The sequence below is a fragment of the Typopeltis vanoorti genome, chromosome 17 (genome assembly GCF_054136105.1).
Source record: "Typopeltis vanoorti isolate ZY-2024b chromosome 17, IOZ_Tvanoo_1.0, whole genome shotgun sequence".
In the NCBI taxonomy this organism is placed as follows: domain Eukaryota; kingdom Metazoa; phylum Arthropoda; class Arachnida; order Uropygi; family Thelyphonidae; genus Typopeltis; species Typopeltis vanoorti.
The window spans coordinates 107,326,460-107,348,749 of record NC_143565.1 but is presented as its reverse complement, the minus strand read 5'-3'; the positions used below and the strand labels follow the sequence as shown (position 1 = coordinate 107,348,749).

At 35.6% G+C, this 22,290-nt stretch overlaps 1 protein-coding gene across 6 annotated transcripts in view; it reads right to left on the bottom strand.

The window, feature by feature from the left end:
• LOC150097752 (RNA-binding protein 4-like) overlaps nt 1–22,290 on the bottom strand; it is a 294,888-nt gene that overhangs the window by 236,185 nt on the left and 36,413 nt on the right. For all 6 annotated transcript variants that reach the window (XR_016549641.1, XR_016549642.1, XM_090406763.1 and 3 more), the window contains exon 3: nt 6,313–6,435. Coding sequence is in view for 4 of the 6 variants with exons in the window: in XM_090406763.1 (XP_090262889.1) it covers nt 6,313–6,435 (123 nt within the window). In the remaining 2 variants the exon portion in view is untranslated. The remainder of the gene's footprint in view (nt 1–6,312; nt 6,436–22,290) is intronic.

Genomic DNA, 22,290 nt, shown 5'->3' with positions numbered 1-22,290 from the left:
GAGGAAAAGGAGAAGCAGGTACGGTGTGTGTTCGCAGTTGCACAGTAAAGGGATGCTGAACAGCTGCTGCTTTTGTATTAATCATCTTAATGTATTAAGATGATTAATACATAATTCATTAATACAATTAATATCTATTAATTGTATTAATGAGCTGACAACCATCACTTCTCCACATGAAAGTGGAGAAGTGATGGTTGTCAGTTCAGCAGAGTAATGACCATTGAAGTACTTATAGAATAGAGCTGAAACATTCATTGTACCTGTGAGAGAGAGCTTAAAGTAAATCTGTAAGAAAGGGTCAATCTATGAGCCTAATTTCTCTCCTCCAAACAGCATCAAGGATTTTTATGGAAGTTTTACGTGCACCTCCCCAAACATGTGAGCAATATTCTAAGCATGGACAGATTTTGAATTCATCTCTAGTTAAGAGTTGGTTGAATGTAAAATAGCATCTTGAACAAAAGAGATGCCTAGTTTTTTTTGGATGCTGAGGAAGCTATTAATATGATGTATTTATTACAGGAGCAACTGGAGGTAAATGTTAGTTTAAGCAGAGAGAGAGAGATCTGATCCTTGTCTGGTGATTGGTGTATTCACTGAAGATAAGTGAACTGAGAACTATTTTATGAATGAAAAGGCAACACTGTTTTGGTGACAATGCAAATGACAAGAATGTCCCGAGCCAATTAAAGGATAATATGTAGATCAATATTTAAGGCACGAGTTGCAGATGATTAGGTAGCATGGGATGTCAGAATATTGTAATTTAAAGTAATTTAAAGCTGGTTTGAACACTGTATTGTATATTGTTAGTTTAGTATGCTGGCTAATTTCTCTTATTCTATACAAATTTATTCAGTTGGCTTCCCACCATACCAGCTTTGCTTATTTTGTTGTCTGTTTCCATATTTAATTTGCCATCTTCACTAAACACTGCCTAAATAGCTGAAATATTTTACTTGTTCTATAGGTTTCATTCAGTAGTTTTCATTAAATTTCATTCAATAGTCTTCATTCAGCAGGATGAATGAAGAGTTCTATTGTCTGCAAAGCTGTGCATAAAATTAGTGGTGATTGAAAGTAGGTCATTTACATAACGGAGAAAGTAGGTGATAATACTGAGCCTTGAGGTACTCCTGCATTGGTGTTGAAGCTCAGATAATAGCTATAATAAATTTGGCATGAAAATTATCGATAAAAATACCAAAACTATGGAAAATAGACAGGCACATAGAAAACTTCAGATGCAATCTCAATGGAGAACCTATAGAACAAGTAAAATATTGGACTGCTGAAAGCAATAACTAATGCAATATTGATAATAATATAAATAATCAACTGCTGTTATAATAGCATGCACTCTCCTTGAGGGTTGATCAAAGGATAGTCTTTAATCAACTGGCTTATTTCTAACAACTCTAATTCATAAATTAAATTAAAAGCTGGTTCGAACACCAACTTGTATATTACTAATGTTTTAGTTAATTTCTGTCAATCTATATAAATGTATTCAAATGCCTTCCAACCAAAATGGATTTGCTTATTTTATTATTAATTTCCATACATAATGCTGTTCTTATTAAAATTGTACTGAAATGCCTGAAATGTTATTTGTTCTATATGTATTACATACTACATTCGGAATGCACGTGATGTTTCTATATTCCTGCAGATTTATATTTTTGAATTTTTAGTGCCAATTTTCACAGCAAATTTGTTTTAGAAGTTATTAAATTTAAATAAACAGTCCTAAGTCATGCAGTGGATTTATTAAGAGTATAACATCACCTGCATCAAGTGAAGAACAGTTGAAAATCTTCCAATTTTACTAAAAGTTTAATCCTGTTTTCAATTATGAAATAATGTGATCATGCAGAAAATGAATAACAATTGAAATAGTATGCACCCTTATCTTACATGTGATTTTACATAATCATGTATAATCACTGGTCAACTCACAGAGGGCAGGACCTAGAAGCTGTAATTCCATGTACCTATCATTTCTTTTTAAAGACATTGATGAATGAAAGATGCATTCAATGTCTGCTGAAAGCTCATTCCATTCACTCACTAGATGCCATATAAGGAGTTTCTACAGCAAGAGCTCCTTACTAGCTTGGTTCTATCATATCTCCTCTCCTATTTTTCAAGCTTTGGAGATTGAAGACACTCCTTTATCTTCACATGCAAGGTCCCAACAAGGCAGATATAATTTTGGTAAGCTGGATCTTTACCGCTGTTTCCTAATATCCATGTAACCCAGGTAATCATATCTAAGTACAGTAGTGGAAATGTGATCTTATCATGGCCTTGTAAAGTGAGAGAATAACTTTCTTATTCCTACAAGTTAGTGATCTTTTCAACACTACAGTTACCTGCCAATGTCTTAACCACCTTGGCAACATAACTAACTCAACGCCCACCATTATCCTTAAGTCTCTAGCACTTAAACCACTTACAGCAAAAATGGACATTCATTAGCATTTACCTATAGAATAAGTCTATTCATGTTAGACCCAACTAAACATAATTTAGCATCATCCACATATAACTAAACATTTCTTTCCAGACTATCACGATAAAGGGAATGGATACAGTACAATACTGGTAGAATTTGTTAACATTTTTGATAGGAGACTACATGAAAGGCTTTTGCATAAATTGGAAGATATATGATTGGAATATGAACTAATGATGTGGATAATCAGGTGGCTAACAGGCAAATATCAATAAGTGGTGTATGGTGAATGGGTGATTTGCTATATTTAAGATGACCAGTGGTGTACTACAGCGATCAGTCTTTGGACTATTGTGAAATCTATACATTAATGATGTTGGGAGGGATGGTGATGATGCAGAGATAGGCGGAGCAATCAGGGATGCTACTGATATCTAGAATTATTTGAATAGGCTACAAATGTGGGCAAACAATGGATGTTAATTCATTGTTAGTAAGTGTAAAGTTATGCACTTCGGTGTGATGAAATTTTCAATGGTTTTTGCTGTGTGACCTTTGAAGTTCAGATAATGTTGAGACTAAAATTAAACTAGCAGGTTGTGGGCACAGCTAATTCTCGAGCACATTGCTTTTAATATACGTGCTGAAATCTCATCCAAACCCACTGCAAACTATTTCTGTATTTTTAATCCATCTACCTCTATCTTTTCATCCAAATTCATCTCGGTATCCTAAGAAACTAATGGATACATCAGGCATATACTTTGACAAAATGATTACTTAATAACTCAACTATTTCCTGTGCATTTGAAATTTACCTGCTATCTGTATTTACTAAGGTATTACTACTGTGATCATTATTCATTTTATTCACTACAGAAAGAATTCTGATTATGTTTAACTTGTTCAGCTAAGTTCTTTTCACAGTCTGGTTTCATCTTCCTTCCTCACTTGTGTTAGATATATGCCATTGTTAAATATACGTGATTATTTTAAATATGTTATTTACTTTACTTATTTTCTTTGAATAACTCTTAATTCCTCTCTTCAATCTCTCTAGCTTAGTTTCATCTAAATAATATGCTCTATCTTAAGATTCCTTCAGGACCATTACTCACTCTTAAGAATGGTGCACATGGATTTTGAAGACAAAGGGGTTACTACTGGACAATGCCAATCCCGTTTATTTCAGCACTGTTCTGATTCCTTCTTCGGATTCAGGGAAAATTTCTATTATACTGCACCACCCTGAATCCTAGATTATTCAACAGCACAAAATCAAGGAACCAGAACTCAGTATAATTAAAATATAATTTGTAAATTATATTTTAATTATAAAAAATATATTAAATAATTTACTTATTTAATTTACAAATTAAATAATTTACTTATTTAATTTACAAATTAAATAATTTACTTATTTAATTTACAAATTAAATAAGTAAATTTAATTTGTAAATTTACAAATTAAATTTACTTATTTAATAAGTAAATTTAATTTAATAAGCAAATTAAATATAATTTGCTTATTATATTTAAGCAAAATAAGCTTAAATCACTTAAGCTTATTTTGCAGTCGTAGCCTCCCTAACAATTTATCTCCCGCTGTGGTTCGAATTTTACGAGTAGGTGCAACAGAAATATAAAATCAGGCAAATCACTAGTTAAACTTAAAGAAAAGAACATTTAATTTCAACTCGGACATTTACATATTGTAAATAGACAACGACATTATTTCACTAATATCAAAGAATGAATATAATAATCAAAACCTAAATTTCTCATAGCATGCAACACACAACAATTCAAGTATGTAATTCTATCTATGAACAGACATGCACTTATACACTTCACTTCAAGGCTAAGGATTATTCACTTATCAAATCACAAAGTAACCTCCACGTGCTTCTGCACTAATTCCTTCAAATTTTCATATATTATCACTACTTCAAAATCTAACCATCTCTAAAGTCCTTATCATAATTAATAATCTCAAAAAAACTTATGTCCTTCCTAAATTTTACAAGCTTTCTCCCATAACAGTTACTTAACAAAATATAGGTTTTACATTACCATTTGCTGGGGGACTCTTCTTGGCCATCTCATTCATCACGACTGAACTTTCTCTTCTTGATTCCTGGCTCATTCTATATTATCTATAGCGTTCCACTAGTGGTCCGGACAGGACATATCTCTGCTGTCGAAAGTAATTGCCCGTTGTTTTCTCGTCAACCGGTTCAAAATGGCTCAACTATTTCCTGGGGAATCGGAAACTGCCTTCTGCTGGACTAAGCGTTGACCAGTAAGCTTTCATGAACATCATGGCATGCTCCTTCAGTCTTTGTCTCGATGACCTCGTCGAAGCATGGGGCGAGAAGGTGCCACAAGGAGGTTCCAGAACCAAATGAAAAGCAACCAAAAAGCCTTCTCTTAGGCGCTGCTACAGTTTTTAAATGGTGCACCATCCTTTCTTTCTACATCATTGCTTTCCCCCCTCCCCTCTGCCTGAGTCACCCTATGTCTCCCAGTACGTAACGGCACACTCTCCCCTAGCGTGTTCTTCGATGCGAGTGTGTGTATGGGGGGGGGACATGCGTGCTTGCCTTACTCGGTGGACACATACTTGTTTCACGTGTTCAGCTTCTGGCCATCTGCACCTAATCCGATTAACTAGTCTCCCAGCAAATTTACAAGCAATAACACAAACGTAACATAGCTTAAATCACAGACAATTCACAATATTTATATTACAACATGAATTATGGATAAATAACCTCAATTTAGTAATGTTTCTGGTAAGTCACAAGTAATTTAGCACATCTGATATGTCAATATATGTTCAAAATTGCAAACACACGTTAAGTCTGAAGGAAACGTAAATTAATAAATTTTCAGTTAAATTTAGAACTTAACACTTGCTTGAGCTGTTCTTTGTACTGCATTTCACATTTTGAACAATACAGGTTCCATAACCATCTTTTTATCTAGCTGATACTTGAGTAATGTTTAAAAGCTTTAGTCATCCATTTCACACAATTCTCGACTCCAGAATGAATTCAGTTATAGCTTCCTTGGAAGCTCCCTTTACCACTTCCTATACACTATTAATTCTGCTACCAAGATTCTACACCATGGTATAGATGCAAGCTGCCTTTGCAATTTATCATAATCAGCTGTTTTATAGTTCTTTATAGTACCATAATAGATAGATATGTATACATATTTCCTTCTTAGAAAAAGCTCTTACATTCAACATCACTTCTCAAAACAAATCTCTGATCCCTTTTGAAATTCATTTGTCTTTTCAATAATTTATAACAAACTCATAAGGACTACAGGAACAATTTGTAATATTGAAAAGTCTGTTATAGTGAATTTCTTTTCACACAGTACCTGTAAAGCTTTGGTCAGGACTTTTCAGTTTTGTGAGTTTTAGCAGTGTTTGCTTTAGTTGAAGTCAACTGTGCATGGATATTATCAGTACAATTTTAGCAGCACATGAACAAGAAACAACTGGGAGTTGTGCATTGCTGAAGACAAAAAAAAAAACGTGGAAGAAATTTGCCTTGATCTTGTTTTGTATTTATACTATTTGTAGGTAATTTTAAACATGAAAATGAGCAAATTATTTATCAATTAATAAATCAGGTAGTAATAAGGAACACTACCAATGCTAATTAATAAATTACTTCAATCTCAATTACAATAAATCAGTAATGTAGTCTGAAATAAATCTTTACAATAATTATTATTAAGGCAAATTTTTTCTACAGTTAAGTATATTTATTATAAGAATGATTCATAACTATAAAAACCAGAATATAGTTTTATAAACTGGATATAGAACTTACCACAAAACCATAATTTTTGACAACATCACACTCTTTCACTTCTCCGTATTTCTCAAATAACTCCTGAAGAGTAGATGCTTGACAGGATTCTGGCAAATTGCCAACATATATCTTTGTAGCTTTCTAAAATAAAAATAAACAAGATAAACACTCTTGAGAGAATTACAGTTTCATTCATTGAAATAACTTCCAACCAAATCCCATCCCATGTTGCAAAATACATTATGCAGTAAACAGTTAAATAATATCAAACTAAAACTGAGTAAAAAGGCCAAAGTGTTGATAGTTCATTTTTATTTTTTAACTCAGTTGAACGGTTTAACTCACAACACAAGATAAGAAAATAAATATACAATAAGTCAACTTATGCAGATAATTTGATTAAATTTTCATGATCAAGATGAAGCTAAACAGGTTCTGCTTATGAAAAGAAAACTGAAAAAATGAAAATTTACTCGGTATCTCAATTGTCTATCAAATACTTAAATATAAAAGCAATGTGTAATGGTAAGAAAACTAATAAATGGTATTACATACTCTTGTATTTGTTAAGTGTTTCTGAAAAAAAAGTCATTCTACAAGAATTCCAGTGTTCTATTTCCTCTTCCCCAATTCAAATCTCTTCCTTTTTTCTTCTCCAAAAGACAAGTTGCACCCCTGGGTTCTTCCTGCAGACTATTATATTCCTTGCTAATGTAGTCTCATTCTAATGAAGTTAGGCACGAAAGAGCACATAGATTACATTCATTTCTGCCTACTTCGTTTGACCAGATTGGATGACCATGGCATTTAATGACAGGATATAACACTTAAGTTTTTATATTTGTGAGATTCAAGAATTCTGGAGGACTTGCGACATCAACCAAATTTTAACAAAACTGATTTCAAGTCAATTTCTTGTATTTGGAAAACAGTTATCTCTAACATGATATAAAACTGTTTTTTGTTACATGATACCTCCTCTAAAAGTCCAAAAATCGCATCGTATGAGACCACTCTTCAGCACATGGTAATACACAATCCACTGTCCACACTATATCATGCATCACTCAACTGCAAATTAATTCGTCTGTTGTGTTATTTGCTGAACTGCTCCAAATTTTCAGGAGGGAAAGCACTGCTATTCAAAATTTCAGAGATTCAAAGAATCCTGTGAGGACTTTCTACATCAGCCAAATCATGGAATGCTGATTTTCTCTCTCTCTAGATTTGTATTTTTTTAAAAAAATACACTGTTTTCAGTTTGTGGCCAGAATAATTAAGGCATTGAAGCCAGTATACTATGTCTGTAAATAACATGTTTTTCTGGCCAGTTTGCCTGTTTTCAAGATTGAAAAATCAGAATTTCTGGGAGAAAAACCCTGCCACCTCCATTTGAGACTGCCTAACTAACCTTCAATTTTAATTAGAAAATGTCACTTTCAATTTAGATGTGATTAACTAAATGATTCATTTTTTTCATTAATTATTTAGATTTAGTCAATGTTTTGCTCTAATGATACGTTTTAAGAGATAAGGAAGCTTTTTTTAATGTAGTTTTAATCCATTTTAAACCTATGTCACAAGAACACAAGCTTGAAATCCAAATCCTAATAGTTAAGCTCAGATGAAACAAGATAACCAAGCTGATCATCCTCATCAGCTTTGTCAAACTCAAATGGATTTCTCTAATGTGAATTCAGGACCACTTACAAAGGAAATGGGAATAAGTTAAGTCTAGCAGTGAAAGCAAATTCTAGCTGAATAGTGTCATATCAAAACTAAAAGCTGAGAGTTTAACTGCAAGAAAAAACTTGGACATTACCACAGGTAGTTTTGTCCTACCTGTGGTAATGTCCAAGTTTTTTTCGGCAACAGAAATTAGAAATTGTTGTCAGATCAAGAAATGACAATATTTGGTAAATATTGTATTGCATGAATTTTTTCAAAATATGCTCTTGATCAGTCTGGTTTGTGGTTCATTATATAAATTGTTACTGAGTAATAACTCGATATTTTACTCAATCTCAGATTTTTTTAACAGCTATGTGCTCTACCTGAGCTGCACCTTAAATTACAGAGCCTAGTCAGAGGCACTGCCAGTTCTCTTGCACATTCTTGCAAAACCTAGGCTGATATCCCATCTAATCCCACAGCTGTATATGCATTGAGATTCTGCAATATCCTAAGAACCTCCAATTCATCCACCTCTGTTCCCACATCAGTGTCTGTCACATGTTACAGCAGTAACCTCACTTGGATAATATAGCCTTGCAAGGTGGTCATTCAGTAACTCAACTATTTTATCTCCTTCTGTCACCTTGTGGCCATCACTCATTAACGTTAACCTCTCATAGTCATTCTTCCTCTTACTTGCCAAGTAACAAAAGACCTCTTTGGGATTTCCTTTGCTCTGCTAGATTCTTCTCGTAATATGACTGCCTTCCTTGCCATGCTGGTCACCTTGTATTGTTCATGAGTTCCATTTCCTTCCTGCCATTTGATCTTTGTTCCTTCCAGTCTATATCTCCATAGTTGACGTCTCCCATAATAATCACTTGGCCTGTACTCATTATACTAATCTGACGATGCATGTCTTCCAGATCATCCGTGAAACCCTAGACTACAGCAACAACCAACTGTATATTTTGTCTTACTGGCCTTGATCTCAGACCAGACTACTTCAAATGAATAGCCACATTACCACCTATCTTCTATTCTTTTTGGCTGCAATTCATCCACTATCATCAGTAGCACACATCCTATCTTCTTTGAAAATACTAAACCCATCACATTCTATTCCAGTAACTACATCACCTGCTGTTAGCCAAGTCTCACTAATTCCTTATAAGTTTTGGTGAGGTGCATTAACCAACCCAAAAAATCCTCTCTCTTGTTCCTATACTTCTGGCATCAGAATAAAGAAGTTGCAACATTCCTTTAGGTCCCACCCACCTTTACTTCCTGAAATGATTACTCTATCAAATATTTTTGCTTGAGAGACTAGTTGCACTTAAGTATTATCACTTGCCTCATGGGTGCCTTCACACAAACTCACCCGCTCCCACCCTAATTGTTTCAATTTTCCTGAATTTGCACTTCAGCATGCTCGCTGAACAAAGTTCTCTCTGGACACCTTGCACCACTACCAATTAGATGCAGTCCATCAGCATTATACAAATCCTTCTTTCTGTCAAGTACGAACCACAAATCTTAAATCATTCCTTCTGAACAGCCTGCATATTGATTCATTTGCTACCAATGCCCTCCACCTAGGTTACTTCTATCATAGCATATCAGGAGACTTACAATCTTCACCTTCTCACTTAGATCTTCTAACAACTTCACCTCTCAAAACATTTGTGCCAACCAAGACAATTAGTTCTTGCACATTACCTTTTTGCATCCAGACGGCGTGATTAATATTGTGAATTTCTGCATCAGGGAAACCAATATAACTAATGCTACGTGCACAAAGACAAACAGATGAGAGCCTGCTAAATAATAAATATAGGGTCCTTTCCTTCATGTTTACACGGTGATCAGGATAAATCATGAAAATTATGGAACCAAAAAACTTTAGTTAATATAAGCCAAAATAAACACTCGATGTTTCAATCTGCAAATTAAGGTCATCATCTGGAGTATACACATATATACAAAGAAATAAGCTGCACTACGATGTACATGGTATGCCAAAGTTACTGATCAACCGTTAAAACTACTGGCCTGATTTCTGGTGGGTGGAAAAAAACTTACTACAAAGATAGAGTCCTGTTATTATTATTATCTATTAGGTTACGAAATTAAATTAAGCTGGAGAACAACATGTTCACACAAAAAAAAAATACTTATATAAGTATACATATAAATTACAACAAACCAGTATGGATAGTGACCAATAAAAGCTGAAAAATTGCTTAGAGCCCTAAAGTCAAGGTTTGCTGGAAAACTAAATGGGCTTAATGTGTGCCATCCAAATTTTTGGGATTTTTATGCCGCCAGATAACAAAAACATTGTCATAGGGTCTTGACCTGGGAGGTGGCTAAATGTGTGAAATTTTCGATTAACACGTTGCACGTGGAATTACCGTGCTGGCAAGTATGACAAGCTTAGGAGATTGCTTGGTTCAGTGCCATGGCATGTAAAACTGCAACGGCTGGATGTTGATAGGGCATGAGAAGTGGTCAAGGAGCATTTTCAGTAGGTTATGGCTGACTGTATACCTAGAGTCCAAATAGTAAATCAAGTAGGGGAAATGGATGAATAACACCATTAAACTTGAGTTGCAGAAAAAGAAACAACTGTGGAAGGAATTTAAGGAGAAAGGTGACCTGCAGGCACACAAACGGAATAAAGCGCAGGCCACAAGGGTAAAGAGTGTTGTGAGAAAAGCAAAAACGGATTATGAAAGGAAATTAGCCATGCAAGCTAAAGAGAATCCCAAACAGTTCTTTCAATATGCTGGTAGTAAAAGAAAAACTACACGGCAGAATGATTTTAAGGAACGCCGATGGTAGGGAGGTCACTGAATCAGTCGATATAGTGGAATTACTGAGTGAGCACTTTGCAAGAGTATATCATCCAGGTGGTGACGTTGAAAGAATGAAGGAACCATTAGTTTATATGGGAATTGTGGTGAATGAAGTGGAGGTGAATAGTCTATTACAGAACCTTAATGTAAATACATCTGTGGGATTGGATGGTATATCAGCACGGGTCTTACGTGAAGCGTAAGACCCGTGTTTAATCTGCGTCTCGGATCTGGTTTAGTCCCGAAGGGGGTGGAAGAAAGGAAAAATAGTTCCACTGCATAAAGGAGGATCCAAGACAACTGTTGCAAATTACTGACCGATCAGCATATCAGGAGTCGTTGTCAAGGTCTTGGAGAAAGTAGTCAAGGGAAAATACAGGAATGGAGTGATGAAAATGAGATACTGTGTGGGGGACAGCGTGGCTTTGTGATAGGTAGATCATGCCTCAGTAACTTGCTTAAGTTTTATAACACAGTGACGGCTGAACTGGATAAGGGCAATGGGTTTACAGTGATACTGCTGGACCTGGCTAAGGGCTTTGACAGGATACCAGATGGAAGTCTAATCCTTAAACTGCAATATATGGGAATGGATATAGGGTTGGTGAGGTGGATAGGAGGGTGGTTGATGGAGAACTACTCTCTGGTATCTCTCCATCAACCACCTTCTTTTGGACTTTACTCAGGAGTAGAGTCCAAAAGAAGGCCTGTGATTAGTGGTGTGCTGCAGGGTTCTGTTCTTGGACCATTGCTGTTTAATTTATTCATTAACGATATAGGGAAGGATCTGAGAGGAACGGTTCATTTGTGCACTGATGATGCTAAGTTGGGTAGGGCAATAGTGAATGCTGAAGATGTCAAAATTTTGCAGGATGATTTGGATAGATTGGAGGTCTGGGCTAAGGAGAATGGATGTCAATTTAATGTGGCAAAATGTAAGGTTATACATTTTGGGGTGAAAAGATTAGCAGCAGTATATCACATTGGTGGAACTGTACTCCAGGAGATTGATGAGGCCAGGGACTTGGGAGTGTTGGTGGATAGGGAGTTGAAGTTTATGGGGCACATTGCAAAAAGTAGCTAAATCAACTCATCAAATCACTTGGATGCTGAAAAATAGTTTGACGAGCAGAGACAAGCAAGTTCCTCTGTATCGAGCCTTGATATGACCCCATCTTGATTACTGTGCCCAGATCTGGTCACCCTAAGTTTCTTCTTGATGGGAAAGAGGTTGAGAGGATCCAGAGGAGAGTGACCAAGATGGTAGCAGGTCTATGGAATGAACCTTATGAAAACAGGTTGAAGATTTATGGGTTGCAGAAATTGGTTGATAGGCAGAATAGGGGAGATATGATTGAGACATTCAAATTGCTGAAGGATTTCTATAGGATTAATTCAGAGGATATTTTTGAGAACAGGACTGGTGGTGGTGGGGGGGACTAGGGGACATCCATGGAAGCTGGGCAAGAGTGTGGTTAGTAAGAGTGTTAGAGCTTGGTTTTTTACTTTTAGAGTGGTGAATGAGTGGAATAAGCTGCCTGAGTCTGTTGTGAATGCTGACAGTGAATGAGTTCAAGACAAAGTATGATAGTCACTGTGTGAATGTCGAATAGTTGTGATGGACATGATGTTTAGGGCCTCCCTCGATGAGTCTAAGGACTCCTTGGAGTCGCCCGTAATAATAATAATTGTTAATGTATCTATGTCAAACTGTAGGTTTTAAAGTAATATGATGTTTAAACGATGTTTTCATTATCTGGCCACATGGCCGCCAAATGTCAAACACATTCCTTAGCCACCTGAACTAACAACATGAGTGCATACAATTTACTAGTGAAATTGAAAATAATAAACTCGCTCCCATTTCTAGATACACTGGTCACACATCTTCCTTCAGGCTATCCTTCACTGTTTACAGCAAGCCTACACGTACTGGCCAATATATAGTAAGCAATACAAATTTTTATATTTTTATTAACAAAATATTATAGTAAAGGATAAAAATATAATTATGATTTAAATTTATTGTAAACAAAGTCAGAGTAGACAGAGGGCAAAATAAAAAAAAAATACTAAATATCATACCTGAAGGTAAAGACTGGCGAAAACATCTTTGTCTTCCGAAATATTTTAGTAGTATAGACTGAACTGTTTTCTTTCTTAGAGATGCAAGTTCTGGAAGGCATCCTTTTCCAGAATAAACCAGTTAAATATTTGTTTAAATGTATCCAACCATCCTCAATTTTTTTTTTTTTTTCTTAAATATCATGATATTTAGATGCTTCACCCTCATTCTCACTGGCTACCTCACTGGTGATTTTAACATTATGCAGTTGAACTCCATTTTAAATCGATCATACCAACCAACCAACAATTGCATTACACATTTCTTCTACTTCATTATGTTTTTCTTTCACTCTCTTAAACAAATTTAAAGCTTTTGCCAGAATGGCTGATGCTGAGGGGAATGCATTTGAGTGCAATTCTCAATCCATACAGTTAAAAGATTATTTCTATCATTGCAACACTTCTATTTGTTGTAGATGTTTGCAAACAACAAAAACCTTATGCAATTTTACTTTTATTTCCTCTGCATGTTTAAAATATTCCATTCTATAGATTCAGGCATTCTGACATCTCATATTTGCTATGATCACATTCATGTCATTCAATCACATGACATTTTTGTTATAATTTTTTTTTTTTGTAGTGTTTTTGCCTGAAGAAATTTTCCTTTTGTCCATTTTGTTAAGGGAATATCTTAAAAATAATTAAACCAAATTGCAAAAACTACCATGCAGTCTGAAGTAGCAGCGTCTAAAACTCTAACAGTAACTCTGCATGCACTAGCCTCGCATTAACTGAATTTTGGATTGCATTAAATGTGACCTGGTATCATTGTACAATTCACACTAAATCAAATCTTACATTATTCAAATGCATTACTCACAACCCAGCTGTATGTTAATTTTCTTTCCAAGTACTTCAGAGGCTGCCTTATGAATTAACTATTAGTTTTCCCATTCTTCCGTATCTTCTTTTATACATTCTATATCTATTATTTTTACTGACATTTCTAAAAAGTCATTATTTGTAATACGTTTTCTTGATTTCCTTTCCAAATTTATGAAAATTTTCATAGGGGATTCTATAGAAAAAAAAAGAAATATGCACAGTTCTGCAGTCATGAAAAGTTTAAGAAACACTGACCTAGAGTATTGATATAAAATGCATTTCTATTGAATATTTTTGTACCACTGTTTTGTTACTGCTTATCTTATTTAATTACCAAGGTAATTATTCCAGAATATCTTTCACATCTTAAGTCAACTTTAAAATTTGTTTCTTTTTACAATCCACTATTTCTATTCTTTTTCAATAAGTCTCAAATTATTCCATGCTTTTAGTTACTTTTACATGTAACTTTGAGAATATATAGAAAAATGTAATTAACTTAAGGGCATCTGCATACCTCCTTCCTAAAAACTTTTCATATGATTTCTTGTTTTCAAGTACATCTGGCTTTTAAAATCATTATGAAGTTGCAAATTTTCTATCACGTTCAACTTCACAACACCTCCCTGGCTGAATCAATGAAAACATTGATTCAGCCAGAAACTTATAATTCCAGTTTGGCCACTGGAATTATAAGTTTCTGTTATAGTTTGCTATCTTTTCTCCAATAATTGTATCTGAGTCTGCAATTCACATCAAAAAAGTTGCTCACAGCTAGAATTCTTTTTAAAACTCAATACAATACTCTTATCCAGCTCAAAACTAAATGGTGATAATTTTCTATTTCACATCCCTTACATATTCTTCTATCCTAAACCAGTGTTGAAAATATCACTAAAAATAAATTTCTTTTTTTTTTGTTCTCTCTATGCAAATTTATGCACATCATTAATGTTGAAACAATTTGTCAGTAATGACTAGTCCATGCCCTAAACAGAAATCCAACATGTACTTTCCATCATTATTAGCTTTCTTCTCTAATTTTCCCAAAACATTTCTGTGTACATCCATCTCTTCTTCTGCTATTTTAGGATTCTAACAAGATCCAGCTTTTTTTTAAGCTGCCAATTCCCTTTCTTATCTACTTACTCAGTAGAACCTTCTGTACAAACCATAAGTCTCAGTTTCCAATTATCCATTCTGAAATTTACACATCACTATACCTGTGAAATACCTACCATTCTAGAAATTCTTGTGGATAATATAGCTACTCTTTCCTTTCCTGATTATTAATACCAGAATACAACATCTTATAATTAGTTTTTAATATTTATCTATTTTAACAGTGCTCAATTTTGTAAGCAATGCATTTAATGATTATTCAGCTCATTCAGAGCAAATTGAAAAATTTCACTGAATTCTGAAATGAGATTTGCATTTTGCTATAATTTCACAACACTAATTTATTTCATACTGCTTTATTTTCAAAAGCAGCTCAAAAATTGTTCTATCAATATAAACTTATCTCAGAATGTAAGTCAGACTATCTTTCAAGTTTGGCTTCAGCAAGTGCAAAACAACTGGGTAATTTGCACTAATGTACTATGGGTGAGCTAAAGATGAGTTGAATTTTCTAGATTCTATCAAGAAATCTAGCTTGAAAGACTAAACATGGAGTTATTTCCAGCCACTTCAGGTATACAATAAGCAAGGTGATGGTCTAAACTAAACAATGAAATTCATCTTCCACCTCAAGGATATGCAAAAACAGCCATGCCTATACTGACATTTGAACCCTCAAGCAAACCAAGTCAATTAAATATTAAAAAATATCACATATATGCTGATTTTCTGGCTTATATTATAAAAATAAATAAATTTTTTAAAAAATCACAATTTACAATTCCTTTTGTATGTTAGAATTCTGATAAGCTGGTTTCAAAAACACACACAATCAGCACTTGCCAAGTGCCTAATTAAAGATTGAAATGTTTTTAAAAATTAGTATTTTTGAATTAAATTGCACTTACAAGAGACCTGATGTTTGTTATAATTTCAATGGCATTTAATGTATAGGATTTGTTACAATGTACACTAGTAAAGTTGTCATTTCAGTTTTTTTGTTTTCACTAACGGCAATGTGGGAGCCATTTGAAAAATTTTGCATGCACAGTGAAGAGATTTATGAAAGAAACAGGAATCCCAAAAATTATTTTAAGTAAAGGTGAATCCAATGGCCAATGAATTAATAACTTAAGGAAAATTTTTTTGCAATGAATATTATTTAAAAACAAGTTATACCATATGAACAGCAAAGAAACAAATGAAGAAGAGTCCTATTTCTCTAACTTTTTTTTTTTTTTAATATCTGATGACTGTAATCTTTCTGGGAGGAAGAGTGGGGGAGACTGTTCCAAAGTAGATGGAATAAAAGAGGAGGCAGTGAAGTTGGTTCAGTGAGTTTCAAGATTGACTGTAAAAGGGTGTTGGTTAGCAGTGGCTCTTATTTTAATGATTTTGTAGGAGAGTAGAAGAATAATAGTGGACAATTCAACAGAGCACCGTTCATGAAAGTATCTGTAGAAGAGGCACAGCAGAAACTGAACATCTATGAGAGGAAAGGGATTGAAGTGGGTATGTGAGAGAGAGAGAGAGAGATCATTAATTTGCCAGACTTCCCTCTTTTGAATAAAATCTAGGATTTTGATAAACTACCCAAATATGGGAGCAATATTCCATGGCTGGGCAGATTTGAGCTTTGCATAGTCAGTAGTTGTGAAGGGAAGTAAATAGTGTCTCATGCAAAAAAAAGTACACCAAGGTTTTTGGCAACTGCAGAAGCTATGGTTGAAATGTGGTTGTGCCAGAAAAGATCAGAGGTGCAGGTCAGTCCAAAAAGAGAAATCTGATTGTGTTTGGATATATCTGCTGAATTACTGAAGGTAAGGAAGGGGGAGAGAGGGATGCGAGCTCTTTCTTGCGACAGATAAAGACAGAACTTAGTTTTAGTAGAATTGAAGTTTACAAGGTTGCCCTTTTCCCACTGAGATGTAGCTAGGAGATCTGAGTTCAGGTCACTGGTCATCGTAGGTCATGAAGATTCTAATACTTGAGCACTACAAGGTTTGTCAAATGAAAAAGAGGAATGGAGTATACTGTCATCAGAAAATCTAGAAGTCAGTGAAAGAAGGTCATTTATATACAAAAGAAAGAGAGTGGGTGAAAGAACAGAACCCTGGGATACTCCTGCATTGGTAAGGAAATCTGAGGAGAGGAAACTGTCCACCATGACATGTCGTAAGCAACCAGAGTGAGGAAAGCAGACCATAAGGATGGCAGTTTGCAAAGCAAGTCCCTGTGCGAAACCTGATCAAACAACTTTAAAATTTCGAGGGCAACCACATTCACCAAATTTCTCAATGGTCTGAGTCCAGAGGTGAGTGGTGAAAGCAAGATCAGCTATAGATTGCAAGTGGTGGAATCCATACTACTGGTCACTGATTATTGTATCTAGGTGGTTCAAGAGTAGGTTGTTCTTCTCCATAATTTTAGAGAAAACAGAGGTGAGAGCAACTGGACGGTAGTTTGTTGGTACTTTTATCGCCTTTCTTTGGGATGGGCTGGATGTGAACCTGTTGTTGGGTAGAAGATGCCAGAATGAAGAAATGATACAGGATAGGTGTTAGTTCTGGAGCACAATTTTTTAGCATAATAGGTGGTATTACCATCAGGACCGGATGCCAAGTTTGTGTTCAGGTTATTAAGGATTATTCAGATTTTTTTCTGTTGGAAGACTGGCAACATGAAGGTAGCTGTTCTTGGTGGAGTGTAGAGAACTTTGCCCAGTTCATCAATGCAGGAATTAGAAAAGTGATGACAGTAAGTTGGCCTTGTCTATTATAATACCATTCAGATTTGAGAGAGTGATGGAAACCTGGGTGGGCAGAAGTTGTGCCCAATGGCCTTTGCAAGGGACCAGAAGGAATGATTACCATTTGCGCAGGAGGATAGTTTGCAGCATTTGGGCCTTTCAAAGTCTGACTTGGACTTGGTGATGATTCTTTTACAACTATTTTGAGCTGAAGTATTGGCAGAGTGGACAGCTGGAGTATTGTCTTGAGCCATTTGTGGTAAGCAGAGGTTTTATCTTTTATAGCATTGGCACACTTTTTTGAGAACCAAAGCTTGGTTGGTGGCTGAGAATTTAGAGATGGAATAAGGGATGAAAGCCTTCATTTCTGCGAGGATGATTTCTGTTATTCAATCTCAGCAAGTGTTTTGATCAGAGTAACTGAAGGAGTAGTCAGACCACAGGAAGGAGGAAAAGAAATCATGGAGGTCCACCCAGTTGGACCTTCATGATTTGGCACTAAAGGACCTCATGTCCTTTAGTGCCAAAGGACATGAGACTGAGGGTGCAGATTGTTCTGTGGCAAAAGAGACGTGTATGAGGTTGTGGTCCAAGTTACCAGAGGAAAACCCAACTACAGTATACCTGGAAGGGGAGCTTGTTAGGAAGCAGTCAAGTGTTAGCAAATTGGAGGTGGTTGTCATGTATTCTGGTGAGAAGACTGATGATCAGAAATAGGTCATTGCTGATGGCAAACACCTCAGCATCCCTGCCTACTTGATCAGTGAAACTGGAGAATGGTAACCAATATGAGTTGTGGACACTGAAGTCTCCAAGAAGGATGACCTCATTATTGGGATATTTCAACTGTAGAAAGTCAAGCTTTAGGGAGAGACAGTCGAAGAGGTCAGAGTGGTTAACAGTTTGGAGGGTAATTGAAAGAGCACATGAAAAGGGCAAGTTGATATGGCAAAGAAATTTTGAGCCAAAGTAGATCAAACAGTGATGATTCGAGGATTTGCAATCTCTGGCATAGTATGTCGGTTCTGATGAATGCAGAAAGAGCTGTGTAATGTGCAGTTTAGGCTGTTGAAATCCAGTTGGGATTCTAATAGGAATAGGAATTCTGGATTAGATGACGGTAGGTGGTGGTGCACATCATTTATATTGCTGTTTAGGATTTCTATTGTTTATTTTATTTTATTTTTTTTTTAGTGGGGAATTTAGGGGATGCATTGAGAGGAAGTAGGGGATGCATTGAGAGGTGACAGACTTGCAAACATACCACCAACACAGAGGGAACTGGTCTCCTGTCCATGTGTGGACTCAATAGTTATCCCCTGAAGCCGCAGTATTTGGTCACAAACTGGCAAAATACACGGTTGCAGGATTTCACGCTAAGTGCTAACCAATCGGGAAGCCTCCAGATATGTTACCAACTGGTTCAATCCTGTGAAGTAACAGTGGAAGGCCTGTGCATTTTAACGCTGTACCCTCAAATGGTAAGAGTCCAGGAGCCCCCTACAGTGACACTGGTATGTCATTGAGGGTATCACTCTCACTTCATGTGAGAAGAATAGGGGTAGAGACAATAACCAGAACCAATGCTATGGCAACCAAACATGTTAAGTTAAAACTGGTTTGAACATTGTTTTGTATACAGCTAATTTAGTGTTTTGACTAATTTCTCTCTTATTCCATATAAATTTATTCAGTTGACTGCCTACCATATCAGCTTTGTAATTTCATTGTCTATTTCTATATTTAATTTACCATCTTCGCTAGAAATCGTGCCTAAGTTCTATAGGTTCTCCATTTACAATGCAATTGATATTTTCAATGTTTCTGCCTATTTTCATTGTCTTTTTAATGCTGACCTTCATACCATATCTACTACAACAGTTATTCAATTTAGTCAAGGAATCTTGCAGACTTGTAGCGGATTTATTTAGAAGTATAACTGCATCCGCATAAAGCAAAGAGCCGAGTTAACATCTCCAATTTTGATATCAGGTTTAATACCACTTTCCTTCATAATGTGATCCATATAGATAATGAATAACAGAGGAGATAACATACATCCTTGTCTGACACCAGATTTAACATTAAACCACCTTCCTGTACTTCCTTCAATTCTAACTGCTGACTTACAACGAAAATAAAGACCAAGTATTGCTTGATATAATGCCCCATTGACACCATATAACTGTAGCGTTTTGAATAGCTTCTCTCTTAGCACCTTGTAATATATGCCTTTTCCAGATCTACAAAACATAAATACAAATCTTTGTTATATTCCCATGATTTCTCAACTATCTGTCCTAAATTGAAAATCTGATCCTGACAACCTCTATTTGGCCTGAATCCAGCTTGCTCTTCACCAAACTTGTCTTCCACAATCCTTATCAACCGTTTCTCAAGTATACCTGAGAAACGGTTGATAAGGATTGTGGACGACAATCCACATATTTCAAGGATATCTTTTACTCCTGTTTTCATGTCATCTTCATCTCTAATTCCTTTCACAGCTTCTTCAACAAACTCCAGAATATCTTGCCACCTTCTTGATATTTATTTTCCATGTTCTTACCAACGTCCTCCCATGACTTTTGTCTCTGTATTCACTAAGAGCACAAGCTGACTTATTTGCCAGGAACTTTTGATATGCTTTCTTTTCTTTCGCTGCTCCTTTAACTTCCGGTGTCCACCATGGGGGTCTGATTTTTCTATCCTTACAGGCAACCTCACCAAATGCCTCTCTGGCTGAATCGATCTGTTTTCTTCAAGGCTTGTCATTGAATCTCCAAGGTTTGGTTACTGTTTTCAAACTCTTTCATTTTTTCTTCAATCATGTTTGTGTATTTCAGTCTACAGTATATTTAGATATCAGATATTAATTTTAATAAATCAGAAGATATGGGATTCCAAACTAGTTTTATATTTATTAATTTGAAAGTACACTGTATATATCTCTTTTGTGTAATACTATTAAATATATATATATATATATATATTTTTTTTTATTTTTTACTTGCTCTTGAATGAATTATTTCCTGGGTTTTAAAAGAATTAAGTGTGAAGTCATTCCACAAATCAGATATTTCTTGTGATTTTTCCTTATCACTCAGTAGCTACACAATTTAAAGAATAGACAGATAACGTCACACTGACATATTTGAATGAATTTCATCAAGTGAGCATACAAGGTTGCTGAGTAAGTAATGATACCATTTGGGTTTCAAGGTGACTTGACTCCCATCTTCCCTTCTTTGTTAGGCTCAATGACCTCCCTCTCATGGCCAACTTGGCTTCTTAGAAACTGCTTACCACTATGATAGGGCACAGTTAATCCTATTTGCCAATCTGCAGGATGTTAAACCCAAGTGCCCAAAAGGACCTTCTCACGCTGTCACTTTCATGTGAAAACTTCTGACTTACCTTCAATTGAAAAGACCCTGATAAAAGTTCTTCACATCCTAGATGAGATACTAAGCCAAGCATTTTCAACTGAAAGGCATCAGTGATACCAACTGGGCTACAGAGGCTCTTTTCAAGGTGAAAGCAATTTCAAATTGTGACTGAAGATTCAAATTTAAAATCATGGACAAAAAAGGTTTAAGTATTAGAAGACTGTTGTTTTCACAACCAGTCAAGTTGAAGAATAACCAAGACAAAAAAGTAGCAAAAAATATTGAATCTTGTGTTATACTGCTACAGTAATATGTGCACCCTCTGTCCAAAAATAAACCGAACTTTTTGAAAATAGAAGAAACTAGTGGTGCCACCTGTTTTATCTTTTTGTTGTCGAAAGCAGCAACCTTCATTAGTGTTGTGTCAACTGTTTATGATATTTGTTTCATTAGAAGCCGAGTTATAGTGCCAAGAGTGAGTGTGTTTTGAATATCGTGATGAATGGTCGGTCGTCACAATATTCATGCCGTACGTGACGAATTCTCGCTATAAATCGCTTCAAAACTTTGAGATAAAACTCACCATTGACCATTCTGGCCAGGCAGAATGAATTCTTTGTGGATAATGCCCTTGGAATCGTAGAAACAAATCAGCATTGTCTTTACTTTCAACTTCTCCAAGCGACTTTTTTTTCAGATGCCCCCCCCCCTCTTCTGATGGGCTCCACTCAGCACTCTGGCGCTTTGTTTCGAGCTCATACTCAAAACATCACATTTTGTCACCAGTAACGATTGTTTCAAGGAAATCTGAGTCCTTACGAGCGGTTTTAATGAGGCTTGCAGTGTTCAATTCGATACATTTTTTGGTCATCGGTCAACTTGTGGGGAACAAATCGCGAATTCAATTTGCAAAGGCCTAACTCCCAGTCAAAATGTTGTGCATAGTTGATTTTGGAATCTTCAATCAATCTCACAGGTGATTTCGGGTTTTCTTTGATGAAATCACACATTTTTTGGTTGTTAACTTTTTTGGACAGCCCAGCTTTCGTCGTCCTCAAGCGTCTCACGACCACTTTGAAATTGCTTAAACCACTTGTAAACTTGAGTACGGAATAAGCATTCATCACGATATGCTTTTTGAAGCATTTGATGCATTTCGGCAAAACGTTTACCAAGTTCAACACAAGTCAATCGCATCCTGTTCGAAACTCATTTTCCGACTGTTCGTCAAAACACACTGCCACTAGTT